Source organism: Thunnus thynnus, chromosome 14 (genome assembly GCF_963924715.1).
Source record: "Thunnus thynnus chromosome 14, fThuThy2.1, whole genome shotgun sequence".
Lineage (NCBI taxonomy): Eukaryota > Metazoa > Chordata > Actinopteri > Scombriformes > Scombridae > Thunnus > Thunnus thynnus.
The window spans coordinates 10,803,526-10,818,326 of NC_089530.1; the positions used below are offsets into that span (position 1 = coordinate 10,803,526).

Genomic DNA, 14,801 nt, shown 5'->3' on the forward strand with positions numbered 1-14,801 from the left:
ACAGCCCTGCCTCAGCCTCTGATCCCATCAGTCCAGAGCTAAACACCACAGCTGAAATGTCTCTCCATTTCTTCCTCTGCATCTAAAACTATGTTTTGTCTTTCTGTGTCAGCGCAAGACTATGAAATTGAATACATGGAGAAAATTGGCTCCTCTTCGCCTGTGAGTATTTGATATTATTCAGAGATGTTGTTTGAGATTGTCTATGATGTTTGCTGTTTACCTCATTTATAGCACCATGTTTTATATGTGATGTGTGATTTCTGCCATGAAAAACAGTAAAATTACTTAAAAAGTTTCTCCTGTCTGATGTGTCCTGTAGCCACTGTCTGTGAAGAAGCCATCTTTGTACCTAAACTTGGACTCAGTATCTGACAACTTAACCAAGAATACGTGTGCAAATGGATCTGAGCCCAGCTCCCCCTGCACAGGGTACAACACACTCTAATGCACTATATTTTATAAATATGTGTTGTTACATTACTGTATTTAATGATGAATGTTCACTGTAGAACCTTTAAAGTACAACTTTTCAGTCAAGTGTGAAGTGTAAACCACAATAATTTTGATTGCATGATGCATACAGTTTAGCTGCTCCAGCAATGTGTTTCATTAACACTCTCATCCATCATATATACAGTGGTACATTACTTGTCTTGTCCCTCCCTCTTTCTCCTCTCTTCCTCTCATTCTCTGTAGGAGTTTTGAGGAGATGGAGGCCAAGATAACAGCGGGCGTGAAGACTCCGGTGCTGAGTTCCCGGCCTGGTCCTGAGGGCTCTGTTGGGGACAAGGGCAGGAAGAGAGAAAGCGATGCACTCAGTCGAACACAGAGCACAGAGATGGACGAGCAGGTGAGTCTCTGCCTGTCTAGAGGGGATATAAAGATTCAAACTGTGAGCAGTTGTCACATGATCATATGTTTCTCTGTGTCTTTTCACCATCATTTAAGGCAAATTTGTCAATTTTTATTTTGTAACATTTACGCCATGTCATTGTTTAGTCACAAGGGGGAGACAGAGTGCCACGCTGCACATGTGTTATTGTAGCCCCCCCCTCTGACATGTAGGCCCCCTGCAGTCATGGGGATTCTCATTAAAGCCTTGTCACTGATAACAAATACCCAGACAGTCACGCAAAGTTCCCAGCTTGAACTCAGTGACTCAGCTCCCAACCCTGCCACTCAAACACTCAAGCGCTTGCTTTGCCATGCTGACCCCTGCCCTCCTCCTTGCCCTCTGCCTACTCCTCCTGGTGCACCTGTAGCCCCCTAGAATTGACCCCATGGAGGCCCCTGCTCCAGCCCTGGCCATACCCCTGTTAGACAGGCTGTCTGGGTGTGACGACCCCCTGCAATACCTGGAGCCTGACCTCGCTGAGACCAACCCCACTGCATTCGCCCAAAAACTACAGGTGTGTTGACAAACCACACATGACCCCTCTTGATAAACCTTATCGGCCTTGCCTCTGGTGGCCCATTTGTGGCCCTGATTTGTGATCGTGTGTGTTTTTGTGTGAACATTACATTGTGCCACCTTATTTCACCCTGCCTTTTCATTTTCCCATTTTGTGTCCTCCTATTACCTAAGTTGCAGTTTATTTTAGCTTACTGTGTGGCATAGACTGATGTGTGAAATGTAGACAGCTGTGTGTGATCAACTCAAGTTTCTATATGTTCTCCCTTTGCTCTCTCATTCTTGGGCCGCAACCCCCTCCTCTACCCCCCTCCCAACATTCGTCACCCCCCCCCCCCCCCCCCCCCCCCCAACCACCCTCCCCCTCTGCGGCCCAGGAGGAGCTGGTGCTTGCCGCCCTGAGGATAGAGGCTCTACAGGTAGCCAAAAGCATCTCTCAGTGCCCCTCCCTCTCCACTGTAACCCCCCAGGTACTGCGCTGAATCAGCCTGCACCTGCTGTATGTGTGTGTGTGTGTGTGTGTGCACCTTTAATGAATGATTACAGAAAAACAGGTGTGTGTAAGCGCACATGTGCGCAGCTATAGTGTGCGTGCATGAGTGTTTCTCAGCCTGCCTATCCCCCCCCCTAAACACACCATTCTGTGTGTGACTGTGAACTCATGGCCTTATCAACATGGTGGCTGCAGCACCGCATTGTCAATCCTGCCACCTCTTCAGTCCCCCACATATGAAATCTCTATCATGGCTTAATGGGTCCAGCCCTCACCCAGACTAGTAGTGAGCTCTTTTAGGTTTACCCCTCAGGAAGAGAGTGCTGTGTCATCACAGTCTCTTACCTTTAATATGCATGTTGGGCAACATGCATGTTGCCTGTTCATGAGAGGCTTGAATGTGACTGGGAATGTCTCACATCAGACTTAATATCAGCAGGGATGGCATTCAATGGATATCACTGTCCAAGATTTATTTCTTGATTTGTTCATCGCTCCAAATCCCAGTCACATTCTTGTTTTGTGTTTTTGGCCTTTACCCAAACTAACAGCACTAACAAACAGCTACATCAGGCAGGTGTCAGTATTCAGTTTAGCTGGAATTTCAGGTTGAATTTGGGAATTTGCTGGTTGTGAGGCTTGTGTTGAAAAAACATATGCCTAGATATAAGTACAGTGACATTTTTTGCTCAGTGATGATCAGAGGCACCTCTACATTTTAAGGCCGGTGGAGAAATTCTCCAGGCACTTCCCAGCCCTCTATCCGCCCATGTCTCATGCTGTTGTCCCGCACATTTCACAGTTTCGTCTTAAGAAACCCAACACTCGGCGGTGGAACATCAACGGTTCACCCTTACTCAAAGTAAGAATAACATTACACCCCTGTGATCTGTCCTCGTCGTAATCCAGCTTCAGTTCAGCCTTTGAATATTTGGACAGTGACATTTTTAATTAGTTTGGCTCTGTACTCCAGCACACTGGATTAGAAAGGAAACAATTACTGTGAGGTTCAAGTGCTGACTTTCAGTTTTAAGTGTGTTTGAAGGTGTCCACATCCACATTGGGTAAAAGTGTAAGAATCAAAGCCCTTTAATGCGTTGTACCCCCAATTTTTGTACAATGCAGTAGATGATAGGGCTACAGTTCCTTTGTTGTTTATTCAATATGGATATATGCCCTCAAATTAAAGCTAAAAGTCAGCACTTTACCCTTCTAATGGTTGTTTCATTTGAAGTCCACCATGCTGGAGTACAGAGCTATAACAGCTGTCCAAATACAGACAGAGTGCACTGTACACTCTTCCTCCTGTAGACCCCATAAGCTTCATTCAGTCTGAGTGGTGCCATCACTATCATAGCTCTATTTTGTCTTAATAGCTGTTCTTTGTCCTTGTGAGCAAATTTGTCTGAGTTGTGGTTTTTCCAGTAACATCTAGTATCTCTCTAGTTTTCATTCATCTTAGGGAGAAAACTATAGTTACACCTACTACTGCGGTATTCTTTGTGTTTGACGTAGTGTTTGTATTCTGTTGCCTCAACTTGTGTCTCTAGTGTTCAGTGCATCCCATTTTCTGTTCATATTAAGTAGTTTTGCTGCTACATCCATGAGCAAATGTCTTTCTTACTTTCTAGCTTTGCAAAGTGCTGTGAAAAGGTACCACAGCAAATCTTATGTTATCTTTACCTGACGTGTGATTCAGGTTGATCTTATGTTTGTTATGTGCAACAGCAGGTCAGTTATTTGGTTATTAAGCATACTGTACCATATTCTGTTTTATTGTACTTCATGCCATGCTATGGTAATGACATTTTAGGGTTTTTTTTGGGTGTTGTTTCTGAAAGACAGAGATAAATGTCATACCAAAACAGGACAGCTTGCTTACAGTTTTCGTTTAAACCTCACTGAATTGGGAGGGTAAGCCCAATCGGTACCTCACTGAAAGCCAAAGTCTGTGGTTGCATAAATTCTGCCGCATTTAACCGTAGCAGGACTTTAGTCTTTACCTTCATTGAAATAATGGATTTACTGCTCCAGCCAGACCAAACACTTCACTCTCTTCTCCATGTATTAGTGGGTCTCAGTCTTCTTGTCCCTTGTGAGCCCCCACCATTTCATCAAATCCTCCTGTAATCCGGCTCTCCTGTGGATGACTAAATCCCTCTCAGGGCTGCATTTTAGGGGACCAAAAAGGGGTCCAAGAAGTATCTTTTTTGCATTTTAATATGATTAATTGTGTAAAGAGTTGTTTTTTGGTAGAGTTTTGTTATAGTTTGCAATAGTCACATGAACATGTGTGTACCATATCCAAAGTTTAACTCTTTCTATTGAGAAATCCTCTGAATTTTCTGGTTTTACCTCACATCATGTCCTTGTAGTTGGGAAAGAATTGAGCAAATGATGCAATTGGTTACAGTCAACATTTTGGTTCTTTGGTAAGACCAGTTCACTATATTGCAATGTGATTTAACACGAGACTAACATCTGTTTCCCATGCTACCCAGTCTGCTACCCTATCCCTACTCTCCTGTATATGATGCAGTTTCTGCTGTATCAAGTGCTGCCCTCCTTCCCCTCTGGCTTGCCTGGACCCAATCACATTCAAGCTATACTGAGATGAGCAGGTGATGACTGCTCAGCTGGGGGCAGCATCAGCCAATCACTTGGCTAATACTGTGGCTATGAAGACTGTTTCATCCAATCATGTGGCGGCCGACCAAGTCTTCAAGAAAATCACTAGCCTGCCTCATTTGCATATTGATTTTGCTGTGTGGTACATTTTGATATAGTTTGATGCTGCCTTGCGGTTTGGTTCAGGAATCCTGTTGAGAATGTGCGTGTGGGCCTGAGGGTGAGGGTGTGTTGCGTCCCATCTGTAGCTCAGTCTGGTTTGTAACTGGCTATGTTTCCTTTCCTCTCACTACTCTCCTTTGGTTCCTGGAAACAGCAGAGGGAAGTGTCATCTCCAGTAGAGAGCTCTGTGTCCAAGACCTCGCTGTACACCAGGACCACCACCAACTACATCGAAGGGGAGAGCCCCCATCTCCCCAGAGAGCTGGACCACTCACTAGGAATTGCACGAGAGGAGGTGCCTAAAAATGTTTCTTTCTGCAATATGAGTCACAAATATTGTATGTGTCATCTTTGCATGTTCCAATTCAGCATCTCACACTTTACTAAACAACGTATCCTGCTCCTCAGATTGTGACAAAAGAGAAGGAGGTGCTGGAGTGGAGGAGGAAGTATGAAGACAGCCGACAGGAAGTGGTGGAGATGAGGTAAGATGTAACACCTTTGGCTGTCATCACTGACATCACAGCGACGTCCCACCCATACAGTATGGATTTAACACCTCTCTACACATACTAAATGGTGGTGTCTTGTTTTCAGACTCCACTTATTATCACCATTTAACCTGTCAATGGGTTTATCTCACTTAAAGTGTCAGCCGAAGCCAATGGTTAACTGCAGTGCTGAGCCACTTAAAGAAGTCCATCTATCTAGCAGTATGAGTGATAATTATTATTTATTTACTAATGGCTGTGGTTGAGCTTTGGAGAAAATGCAAGTTATATGTTAGTTGCTTTGTAATGCTGTTATTTGAATTATACACCACCTGAGAACAGGACTAAACTGGGATTAATTACCCTCATATTTACGTCCACAAACGATAAATCTATGTCTGACAAATGGCTGCTAATAGGGGTTCAGGAGAGATAAAGATATGCAGTACTGAAACCTTGTTCTCTGCCAGCAGGTGGTGGGTGTGGGTCCAGCTGGCCACAGCTCAGTTAGTGTGGATAAAACAGAGCTTACTTCATTTGACTGATTGGGCTCAGGATAAGGAGGGGCTAAGAGGCTAAGGGGGAGGCATGGCTAATCAATCCTCTTACCTCTGGCAACCTGCTTTTCCCCCAAACAAGGCTTCCTATTGGGTCCTGCCAGTCCTTGGCTCAAAGTGTGGGGGAACTTTGAGTAAAAAGAGTCAGATGGAAACTGGGCACACAGTGCAGATTAAATGAAAAAAATACAAAGCTAAGGATAGTGTAGGGCACTTGGTAGAGATTAAACCTCTGCCAATACTCGATAATTCAATTTTGTAAAGCTGTAGGCTAACAGGATAACATTTAGTGTTTGTCATTTCTCCAAATTCTAACAAAATTTCTAAATATAGAAAATTTGTCAATGAACTTGAACTTTTTAATGTTACATGTTCTCAGCAGCACATGAACACAACGTAAAAGGTATGGCCACAAACACAAATGCCATGTCCAGATTTATATGTAATCTGTAATCCTTGGGCTATCTGACTAATGTTGATGTTGATAATGTTGATTTGTTGTTATTGAGACATCTCGCAAACAAACAGACAGGTTATTCTCACATGAACTGAATGATCCCGTCCACATATTGATGACCTACAATTTCTCATCCTTAGGAGAATTGTCGCTGAGTATGAGAAGACAATTGCACAGATGATAGGTGAGTTCAATATTCAAACCAGCTTTATGGTTGGTAACAAGTTTCTTTTCAGTGCACATAAATTCCATTTGTTTCCCAACCTCTGCCACTATTTTTTGCTGCACTTGTTTATTTGCAAACCAGGGAAAACATGTAATTTCTATGTGCTCTAATCCATTGCCACTGATTTCAGAGATTTTTTCTCTGACACAAGCTAGCCTTGTCCAGGTTCTCTGAACTCATTAAATATCCCTGCAGGTTCACTCTGCTCTCACATCTTCTCTGCCACATCTGGACATTTCTAAAAATTTGATTTTGCCGCTATCTAATTTAATTTCTTATTCTCATTAAAGCACTGTCACAAAAAAAGAACAATCTGTCTTTGCTTGTGTCTAACACTCGGCTCTCTCACGTGTCTTGCCCTCCCAGCTTGACTTAACACAGTCCCTTCTTTTCTGTTCTGCTCCCATCTTTGCCCCTTACTGTTTGATAACCCTGACAGGCATGCCAGGTGAGTAACGCGGACTTGTCCTTCACTTGTGTGTGTCAGCTCACATCTCTCCATCCGTCCATCAGAGAGGGGAGTAGATGTGCTCACTTTCTTCCTCACATCCAGTGACATTTGCTTGTCCATTTTCGTTTGTGTTTCATTCTGTATGTTGAAACATTGTTTACTGTGCTTTTTTAAGTGGGTAAAAAAGGAGAGAATCTTTTGGCATTTTCTATTCTGCTGCCCTTTATGCTATCACTCAGATCGTGATTGTACAATAAACCCTCTACAAATAGATCAAAACCTTTTAGATGCACTGACACACACCGGCAACCTTTACATGCATATCTGCGCTTTGCTTCTGTACTGTAGATGGTTGCGAAAGCCATTCATGCAGAATTAGTGCGTTAAGCAGGTTGATCATCTAAGCTTGTGACAGGAAAGGAAAGGGAAAGCTGGGAGGGGGGGCTGACATATAGGAGCTTTGTCATTTAATACTGAAGGGTCCAGAAGCCACTCAAAACAACCCAGCTGCCAGCACTGTCTCTGGTTTACAGTGATTTTCCCATTGTTCAGTTTTTTTGTTTGTTTGCATGCTCCACTGGTTTATCAGAAATACTCATATAGTGTAGTTTAAAATGTTGTTAAATCATGTACTAATCCACAAATCCATATCAATATATTTATAGTGTGTTGGTGTACATTCCTAACCAGTATGTGTGTCCCCCACACTAAATTCTTAAGCATATAGATTGATGATCTGATCCACGCTATATTTGTGTGTCTCTATCAGAGGATGACCAGAAAGAGAAGTCTCTCTCTCACCACACCATCCAGCAGCTGATCATGGAGAAGGATCAGGCTTTAGCCGACCTCAACTCCGTGGAAAAATCTCTTGCCGATCTCTTCCGACGTTATGAGAAGATGAAAGATGTGCTGGAGGGCTTTCGCAAGGTGACTAACGCACAAATTATTCACAACTAATGAGCGTTTTCAGCATGGCCGGCCTTGTAAGTCATCTAAAATGTTGCTTCCCAACACTTACGGATAGTAATTAAAATATTTCTCACTCTGTGCAGAATGAAGAGGTTCTGAAGAAGTGCGCTCAAGAGTATCTATCCAGGGTCCGTAAGGAGGAGCAGCGCTATCAAGCCCTGAAGATTCATGCAGAGGAGAAACTAGACAAGTGAGTCTATACATAGTCTCACTATATCATGTTTATTCTATCATGACTGTATAGTTTTTCCTCGAAGGGAAAACACCACAATACACTAATTACACAATAAATCAGTGCCCAGATAAAGTGTGTGTGGATACAGGCCAATGTAATTAACACTTTCTATAGATTATTGATATTTAATCCATTTGAAATTCAGCGTTTATAAAGATTATATTCATAGACTTTCCAGGCTTATGGAGGTCATAGAAAGGTGAATTGATTCTCTCATTACTTGTGTGTTTCCAGGGCCAATTCAGAGATAGCTCAAGTGCGGGCCAAAGCCAAGCAGGAGCAGGCCGCCCACCAGGCCAGTCTGAGGAAGGAGCAGATGAAGGTGGACTCTCTGGAGCGCACATTGGAGCAAAAGGTCAGTCGGGATCAAGCATCAAGCTTTAAAAATATCTGAGGCTCAATCATGTGCCAGCCTCCATGCTTAAATGCACACAAATTGTAAATTTTTAACCATTGTTTTACAGAACAAAGAGATCGAGGAGTTGACAAAGATCTGTGATGAGCTGATCGCCAAGATGGGGAGGAGTTAGCAGCCTCGCCTCATCTCACACAGAAGGAGGAAAAAAACTACTTTGATCAGAGATATTTTACTGCTCTTCCAAGGACTGATGGACATTTAAGGCCAAAGTGGTCTTGGGGGATACATTTCCTACTGACTTTGTGTATACAGGATGCACAGGAATGGCTTCCTCCTAATCACTCTGTACATTTTTGATGTGTCAGTGTATCGTACTGTATCAGGGGTCTGGTATAAAGTTTTAGAAAATGTACCATATCATTAATGAGTGTGTCTGCGTGCGTGTGTGTGTGTGTGCGTGTGTGTGTGTGTGTGTGTGTGTGTGTGTGTGTGTATGATGATGAGAAAGTGCGAGCATTGTTTGTGGGTTAAATTATCTATAATGATGTTGCCATGACAGCCACTGAGGGAGAAGACTGTTTACCCACTCCTGTTGTTGTCTCCTCTTAATATGAGAGAAAGATAGACTTTGAAAAAGAGTATCAGAGACTAAGATTCATTCATAAAATGTTGATACACCACTAAGAGAATACAAACTATCACAATAGCTTACTGCATGTGAGAGAGGAAGAGACTCTTGTATTATTAATGTTTGTGTAGGAAATTCCAAGAATGAAAAAAGACTCATTTGCATTTTTGAGTTATTCTGCCATTTTCAACCTGCTTCCCTCATGTAACCTTGTAGATATTTGTCATACTTGTCATAGCTTTCTCGATGAAATCGTGGGACTTTATTTTTTGGATTTTATTTTGATATAAAGCAAAGTAATTGTGACCGTATTCAGTTGTGACCAGGAGTAATTTAATTTTTGGATGGATTTGTCCTAGTCCTGCTATGGTCATTGTGTCACACTGAGGAATAACTTCTCTGCACAGCTACTGTACAGCATCTGCTTACAAAGTGCAATAAAAGATGGCAATACAGCATACTGGATTTATTCATGTTATTTCCTTGCATGGTGAGATGACACCAGGTAAATCAGGATTCAGATGTGATTAAGATTTTTTGACAATGTCAATGTCAATGGGTGATCTTGCTTGTGTGTAAATGATGCAGTGATGCATTACAGACCTTTGTTTTTGAGTTTATTCTCTTCTTTTTCTTCATGTATCCCAGGGGGCACTTCTGTAGTTTGAAAGATGGTGTAGTTTAGCTAGTTCGAAAAAACAGAAATGACGATTTGGCCCCAAAAAATATCTACACATAATTGTGTTTAGGAGGAAATAAACCCATAAGTAGGATTACAAATAGATGTGAGTATAATAAACATAATACACTGTATATTTATTCTTATAATAACCAATAAACTACTAGCTACAATAATCCAACCGCGCAGGAGGAGTCAGATGTAAACTGATGCAAACCTGCTGAAAAAAGAGGTCAAGGTAAGTGCAGCAGGGTGATGTAAGGACTGTAAGTAACACAGGGACAAGACAGGAAAGAGCCAGGATGGGTGTGGCTAGAGCACAGTAGTAAGGTGAGAGCCACAGGATGAATCGCTGCCTCTCTTTTGCCTATTCAGGCTGAGGAGGCAACTACAGAAGCTCAGGACAGAGCCGTGGACCCCAGTGGAGGGGCTGCTAATCTCCTGGTCAGTGCAGGAAGGCATATTAGCTCATCTGATAGCTCAGATTAAGCTCAGGGGGCTTTAGGAGCAAACAACCTGCTTTTTATTGTGTGATCAGGACGTGCGAGGACCACCAGCGCCATGAGAGCTGTCCAGTACTGTCTTCTGCTCCTGCTTTCCCTGGTCCTGCTAGCAACACACAGTAAGGACTTGGTTGTCTTTCTCTATATTCTTTTTTTCTATCCTCACCTAGTTCTTTCCTCCCTCCAAATCACTGCTCTTCCCTCTGCCCACCTGACATTTGAACTCAGTTGGTGTCTCCCTTTTGGTACTCTTCTCCCTTAAAACCATTGAATTTTCAAGAATAGTCTGCATTTTTATTTTTCTGTATTTCAGCCTGTACCTGAGAGGCAGGAGCCTGAGTCCAAACTAGACTGTAGCTTTCAGAGATTACAGGAGGACATACAGTATATGTTGGAAACAACAACATTACAGCAATCTTTTATTTTTCAAAAAAGGCTTGCATGTTTTATAATTCTGACAAGACCATACACCAACGGTAAAACCTTATAATAGCCCTTTATTTTATGTCAGGATTGCTAATAACCATTCATTTCTCTGATAATTCTCTTAAATTTTGCTTCCTTTCAGTGTGTCATCCTGCTCTGTAACTAGCATGCAATCCCAGCAGCTAATCTCTTAATAGGCCTGGAGGCTAATACTTTTAGCATGTGTTTAAAGCGGCTGTGCTGTGAGGATAGATTGGGGTCAACTACAAACAACAGGGGGCATTTATATGTCATGTCAACACCCAGAGGAGTACACAGCAAGCAAAGAAAATAGACCAACTGCTCAGAAATGTTAATTTGCTATTCTTGTCTTAATTGTTTTACTGTTAAAATTGATCCACATGTTTCAAAGTATCTGACACTGTCTCATTAAGTTGATTTTGCCCTTCCAGAGCATTTCACTCTACTAAATCTACACGGAGACAATACTTTGCCTTTTCTGAGCAACTTTTTTGTCCTCCTGTCATCATGACTGAATGATAAAAGACAAGTCCGGAGGTTATTTTGATAGCCAAGACAGCAGATGTGCTGTTTCAGAAAAAAATGTTTGAAGCTTTCAGCATTTCCTATAAGTCCAGCTCTGTTTGATCCTCTTAAGAAGGAGCATTAAAGGCTGTTTCTGAAGGGCCATTTTAGAATTTGGGAGACGGATGGAAGTTTTCAAAAGAAGGCGTTAAAGTGATATTTCAAAGGTCAGCTAGTTCTCATATAACCACTCCTTCCTCTAAAGAGCTTTAGAAAGACATTTAAGTGTTTCATGTGCTGAAGCTCTAGTTGAAGGTTAGAGAGATGTGTTTTTATAGTAGGGTACTAGTTTTATTCTTTGCTTGATTTGGGAAGATTTATTGTGAATTAAGGGAGTAATTAATGCTCTCTATCTCCACTCTCTCACTTTGGAACAACATCACAGCGTCAACATCACAGCTTCAGATTCACAACGTGAATTTAGTATCTGTGTCTGTGCTCGCATGCTCATCCAAACTATCAGTCGAGTGTAGATAAGGGATAAAAATATCCCTTGTAGATGCTGCTTGATCTTGACTAACAATAGCTATAAATTGATGATGAATGGGACTGAGTTAGCTTGAGTATGCAGCGATGTAATACAGTTTTTAAAATGCCAGAATCATTTGCGCCAATGTCTCAACACTGCAATATTTGGTGGAAAATCCTATTCTAGCATCATAAACAGTTCACATCAACTGAAGCAACACAATCAGGTCAGTCTTGGCCTAACCTAGATGTGGTTACATTGCAGTACAGGACATGACTTAGATTATGAATCCATAATACATCAAGAATAATAGGACTGGCATTTAAAAACAGTGGTGTGTGTTTTTCTTTAAATGTCTCAAGTTTTTGGATCTTGGAATTGTATGGTTTTATGTGATTTTTATTTATTCAAAATTAAGTTATTCACATATTATTGATCTTTGAATATTTGGATTTGCTTGTATTTAAAATAAATCCAAAATAGAATGTCTGAGGTAAAAAAAAAACATACAGAAAGCACAGTACTATGTTTTCATCTCATACAGTATTTGACATCTTTGATGCTAAATATCTCTACACCCCACAAAGATAAATGAGATTCATTAAACTCTCAACATGCCACCGCTTTAGTGTGTGTGTTACCATGAGCTGTAGCAGTATTTTTCTTTCCTATTCTCCTCAGGTGAGGCTCTGCAGTGTTATACCTGTATGGGCTCCAATAACGACGACTGCAACCGGCAAGGCTCCAAATCCTGTCCCACCTACTCTGATGCCTGCGCTGTGGTGGTGGGCCATGACAGTGAGTCCAACAGTGACAGTGTAGTAGCCTCTCTTTATCTAGTTCACGTTCTGCCTCCCTCCTACCAACGACAGAGTAACCAGACAACTCTAATTGCATCTGCGTGTGTTAATGTGTGTGTTTAACAAATGGAGGGCACGCTGCTGTCTGGAGACACATCACAATCAGAGGGGGGTCCGAGGCTTTTAAGGGAATGAAGGGCTTTGCTACTTCTACTCGATCAATATCTTTAATTAGAACACCATGTGTTCATGGCACCGAGACAATTTCTCTTTGCAAAATGAAGTCAACTCTAATTTAGAGCTACACAAGGCAAGATTGTTATATAAAAATACACCATATCAACCTTGAAGAAGTAGGGCTGCAGCGAAGGACATCTTTCTATCTGTGAATGCCACATTGTACATGCACCAGCTTCCCCATACATAAATTATGGTGAGAGGTATGTACAAAACCTTAAAACTTAAGAAACAGAGTGCTCTGATAGCTGAATATTTACTGTGCATGCCACATAACTGCAACATCCCTTGTTGCATGTCAAATCCATCTCTGTATCCCTATGTTTCCTGTCTGCCTCTTCACTGCCCGCTATCTAATAATGCCAAAAAAAAAAAAAAAAATCTTAACATGCATAGCAAACTGCACTCACTATCATTTTGTCTCTTTCATCTCTTTTAGTCACTCAGCAAAATCATATTTATATTGGCACGACAGCTGTTAGCTAAACCAGTGTAACTGACTTCTATTTCTGTCCGTTTGTCAGGTGGGGTGATGAAGTCATGCTCCTACAAGTCCTTCTGCAGCCAGGCCAACAGCCAGGGCTACAGAGCACCGGGTGTCAGAGTTCACTGCTGCTACAGCGATGACTGCAATGTGACAAACTTTGCCTCTCGGCTGCAGGGGCTCAACTATTTGCTGCTGCTTCTGCCTCTGTTGTTCCACTGCTTTTTCAAGTAGACACACGGCTCAACTTAATCATCCAAACAAATATCCATCTGCTACACAAACGCCAACTACTATTGCATTAATTTACCACAACAATGCCTAATAACCCTTCCTTACTACAATTTCACTTTTCTCCTTTATTTACCTTATTTATCTCAACATGAACCTAGACATCAAGGAGTTACTGCACATAGTTCAAGGTGCTAGGTGTGACTGTGTGGATTATACACACACTGCTGGATTGAATCCATTAAGAGGTACTCAAGTAGATGCGTTTGTCAATGGATTTCACTAAGCCAATAAGAAGAAGATCCTGAGGGAAGTGCTGAAATAACAGGCAGAGATTATTTATTATTTGCTTCCTACATTAAAGAGTGCTGTTTGAGTTTATCAGTTCCCCCACCTGGTTTGATGCTGAGCACACAATTTGTGCAAATAGAGGATAAAAAGTAGCAAAACTATCTCCTTTAGTTTTACTAATCACCCTCCGAGTTACTTTTTACAGGATCAATCTTCTTTCATACCTACCCTACATACTGCGTCGCAGCAGATGTTACTGTGGCTAAATATGGAACCAAGAATTCAATCATCTGGTGTGTCGTTACATCATTAGCCTTCTACCTGTCAATCACACATCTGACGAGCTGCGTGAGATATTCTGGAAGATGGTGAAGAAACACTGCAAATCCACATAAGCCTTTTACATGCCTGTGGCCAGGTGTGTTACACTGATGAGGTTAATCCACTTCGTTTCAAGTCACTTAAACCATTACTGAGTTTATAAACAGAGTCACACCTCGCTGGAGGGTGGTGCATAAGGAGAGGCTACTGTAGTCCTGGCATATTTAATCCTAAACTGTACACTCAAATCTTGTGTGCATTCGTTTACTGTACTTATTGTATTTAAATGTCTCATTATGTATTAAAATCTAAATCTAAAGAAAGTAGGCTACTGTATATATGATATTGTAATGTGAACTGGATGTACAGGTCAAATGATAACACTGTTGACATTCATAATTCAATGTAAATACAACCAATATAAAGGTCTTTTTGTAAGTGTCTCTGTGTGCATGTAATTATTTTAGTCCTAAAAAGTCTTAAAACAAGCTGAAAACTGAATAATGGGGTGAGATTGTTTCAACTCGTTCTTTTTTAATTTCAAAAGTTATCAAATGACTTGACAAAAATGTTTCCCGTATGCTTTTATTATTCTTACTTCACTTAAAAAACAATAACCCACAGTACATATGCATGTACTTAATAAACTTACCACTCAAATGATCAATTATTATGGTTTTATGGCACGTTTTTCAAATTGGAG

General features: G+C 41.4%; 2 protein-coding genes across 11 annotated transcripts in view; both read left to right on the forward strand.

The window, feature by feature from the left end:
* tacc2 (transforming, acidic coiled-coil containing protein 2) overlaps window positions 1–9,530 on the forward strand; it is a 52,832-nt gene extending 43,302 nt beyond the window's left edge. For 8 of the 10 annotated variants that reach the window (XM_067609771.1, XM_067609774.1, XM_067609775.1 and 5 more), the window contains 12 exons: window positions 113–162; window positions 323–432; window positions 700–853; window positions 1,266–1,412; window positions 1,792–1,884; window positions 4,852–4,992; window positions 5,106–5,182; window positions 6,343–6,386; window positions 7,649–7,809; window positions 7,935–8,041; window positions 8,321–8,441; window positions 8,551–9,530. In XM_067609771.1, coding sequence (XP_067465872.1) covers window positions 113–162; window positions 323–432; window positions 700–853; window positions 1,266–1,412; window positions 1,792–1,884; window positions 4,852–4,992; window positions 5,106–5,182; window positions 6,343–6,386; window positions 7,649–7,809; window positions 7,935–8,041; window positions 8,321–8,441; window positions 8,551–8,616 — 1,271 coding nt within the window. In that variant the 3' untranslated portion in view covers window positions 8,617–9,530. The remainder of the gene's footprint in view (window positions 1–112; window positions 163–322; window positions 433–699; window positions 854–1,265; window positions 1,413–1,791; window positions 1,885–4,851; window positions 4,993–5,105; window positions 5,183–6,342; window positions 6,387–7,648; window positions 7,810–7,934; window positions 8,042–8,320; window positions 8,442–8,550) is intronic. The other 2 variants (XM_067609779.1, XM_067609780.1) reach the window with 2 other exon arrangements.
* A 577-nt stretch (window positions 9,531–10,107) lies between these two features.
* Window positions 10,108–14,539, forward strand: ly6pge (lymphocyte antigen 6 family member pge). The gene is made up of 3 exons (XM_067611101.1): window positions 10,108–10,373; window positions 12,416–12,532; window positions 13,296–14,539. The coding sequence occupies exons 1-3, from the start codon at window positions 10,313–10,315 to the stop codon at window positions 13,487–13,489; spliced, it is 372 nt and encodes a 123-aa protein (XP_067467202.1). The 5' UTR covers window positions 10,108–10,312; the 3' UTR covers window positions 13,490–14,539.
* The last annotated feature ends 262 nt before the right edge of the window (window positions 14,540–14,801 follow it).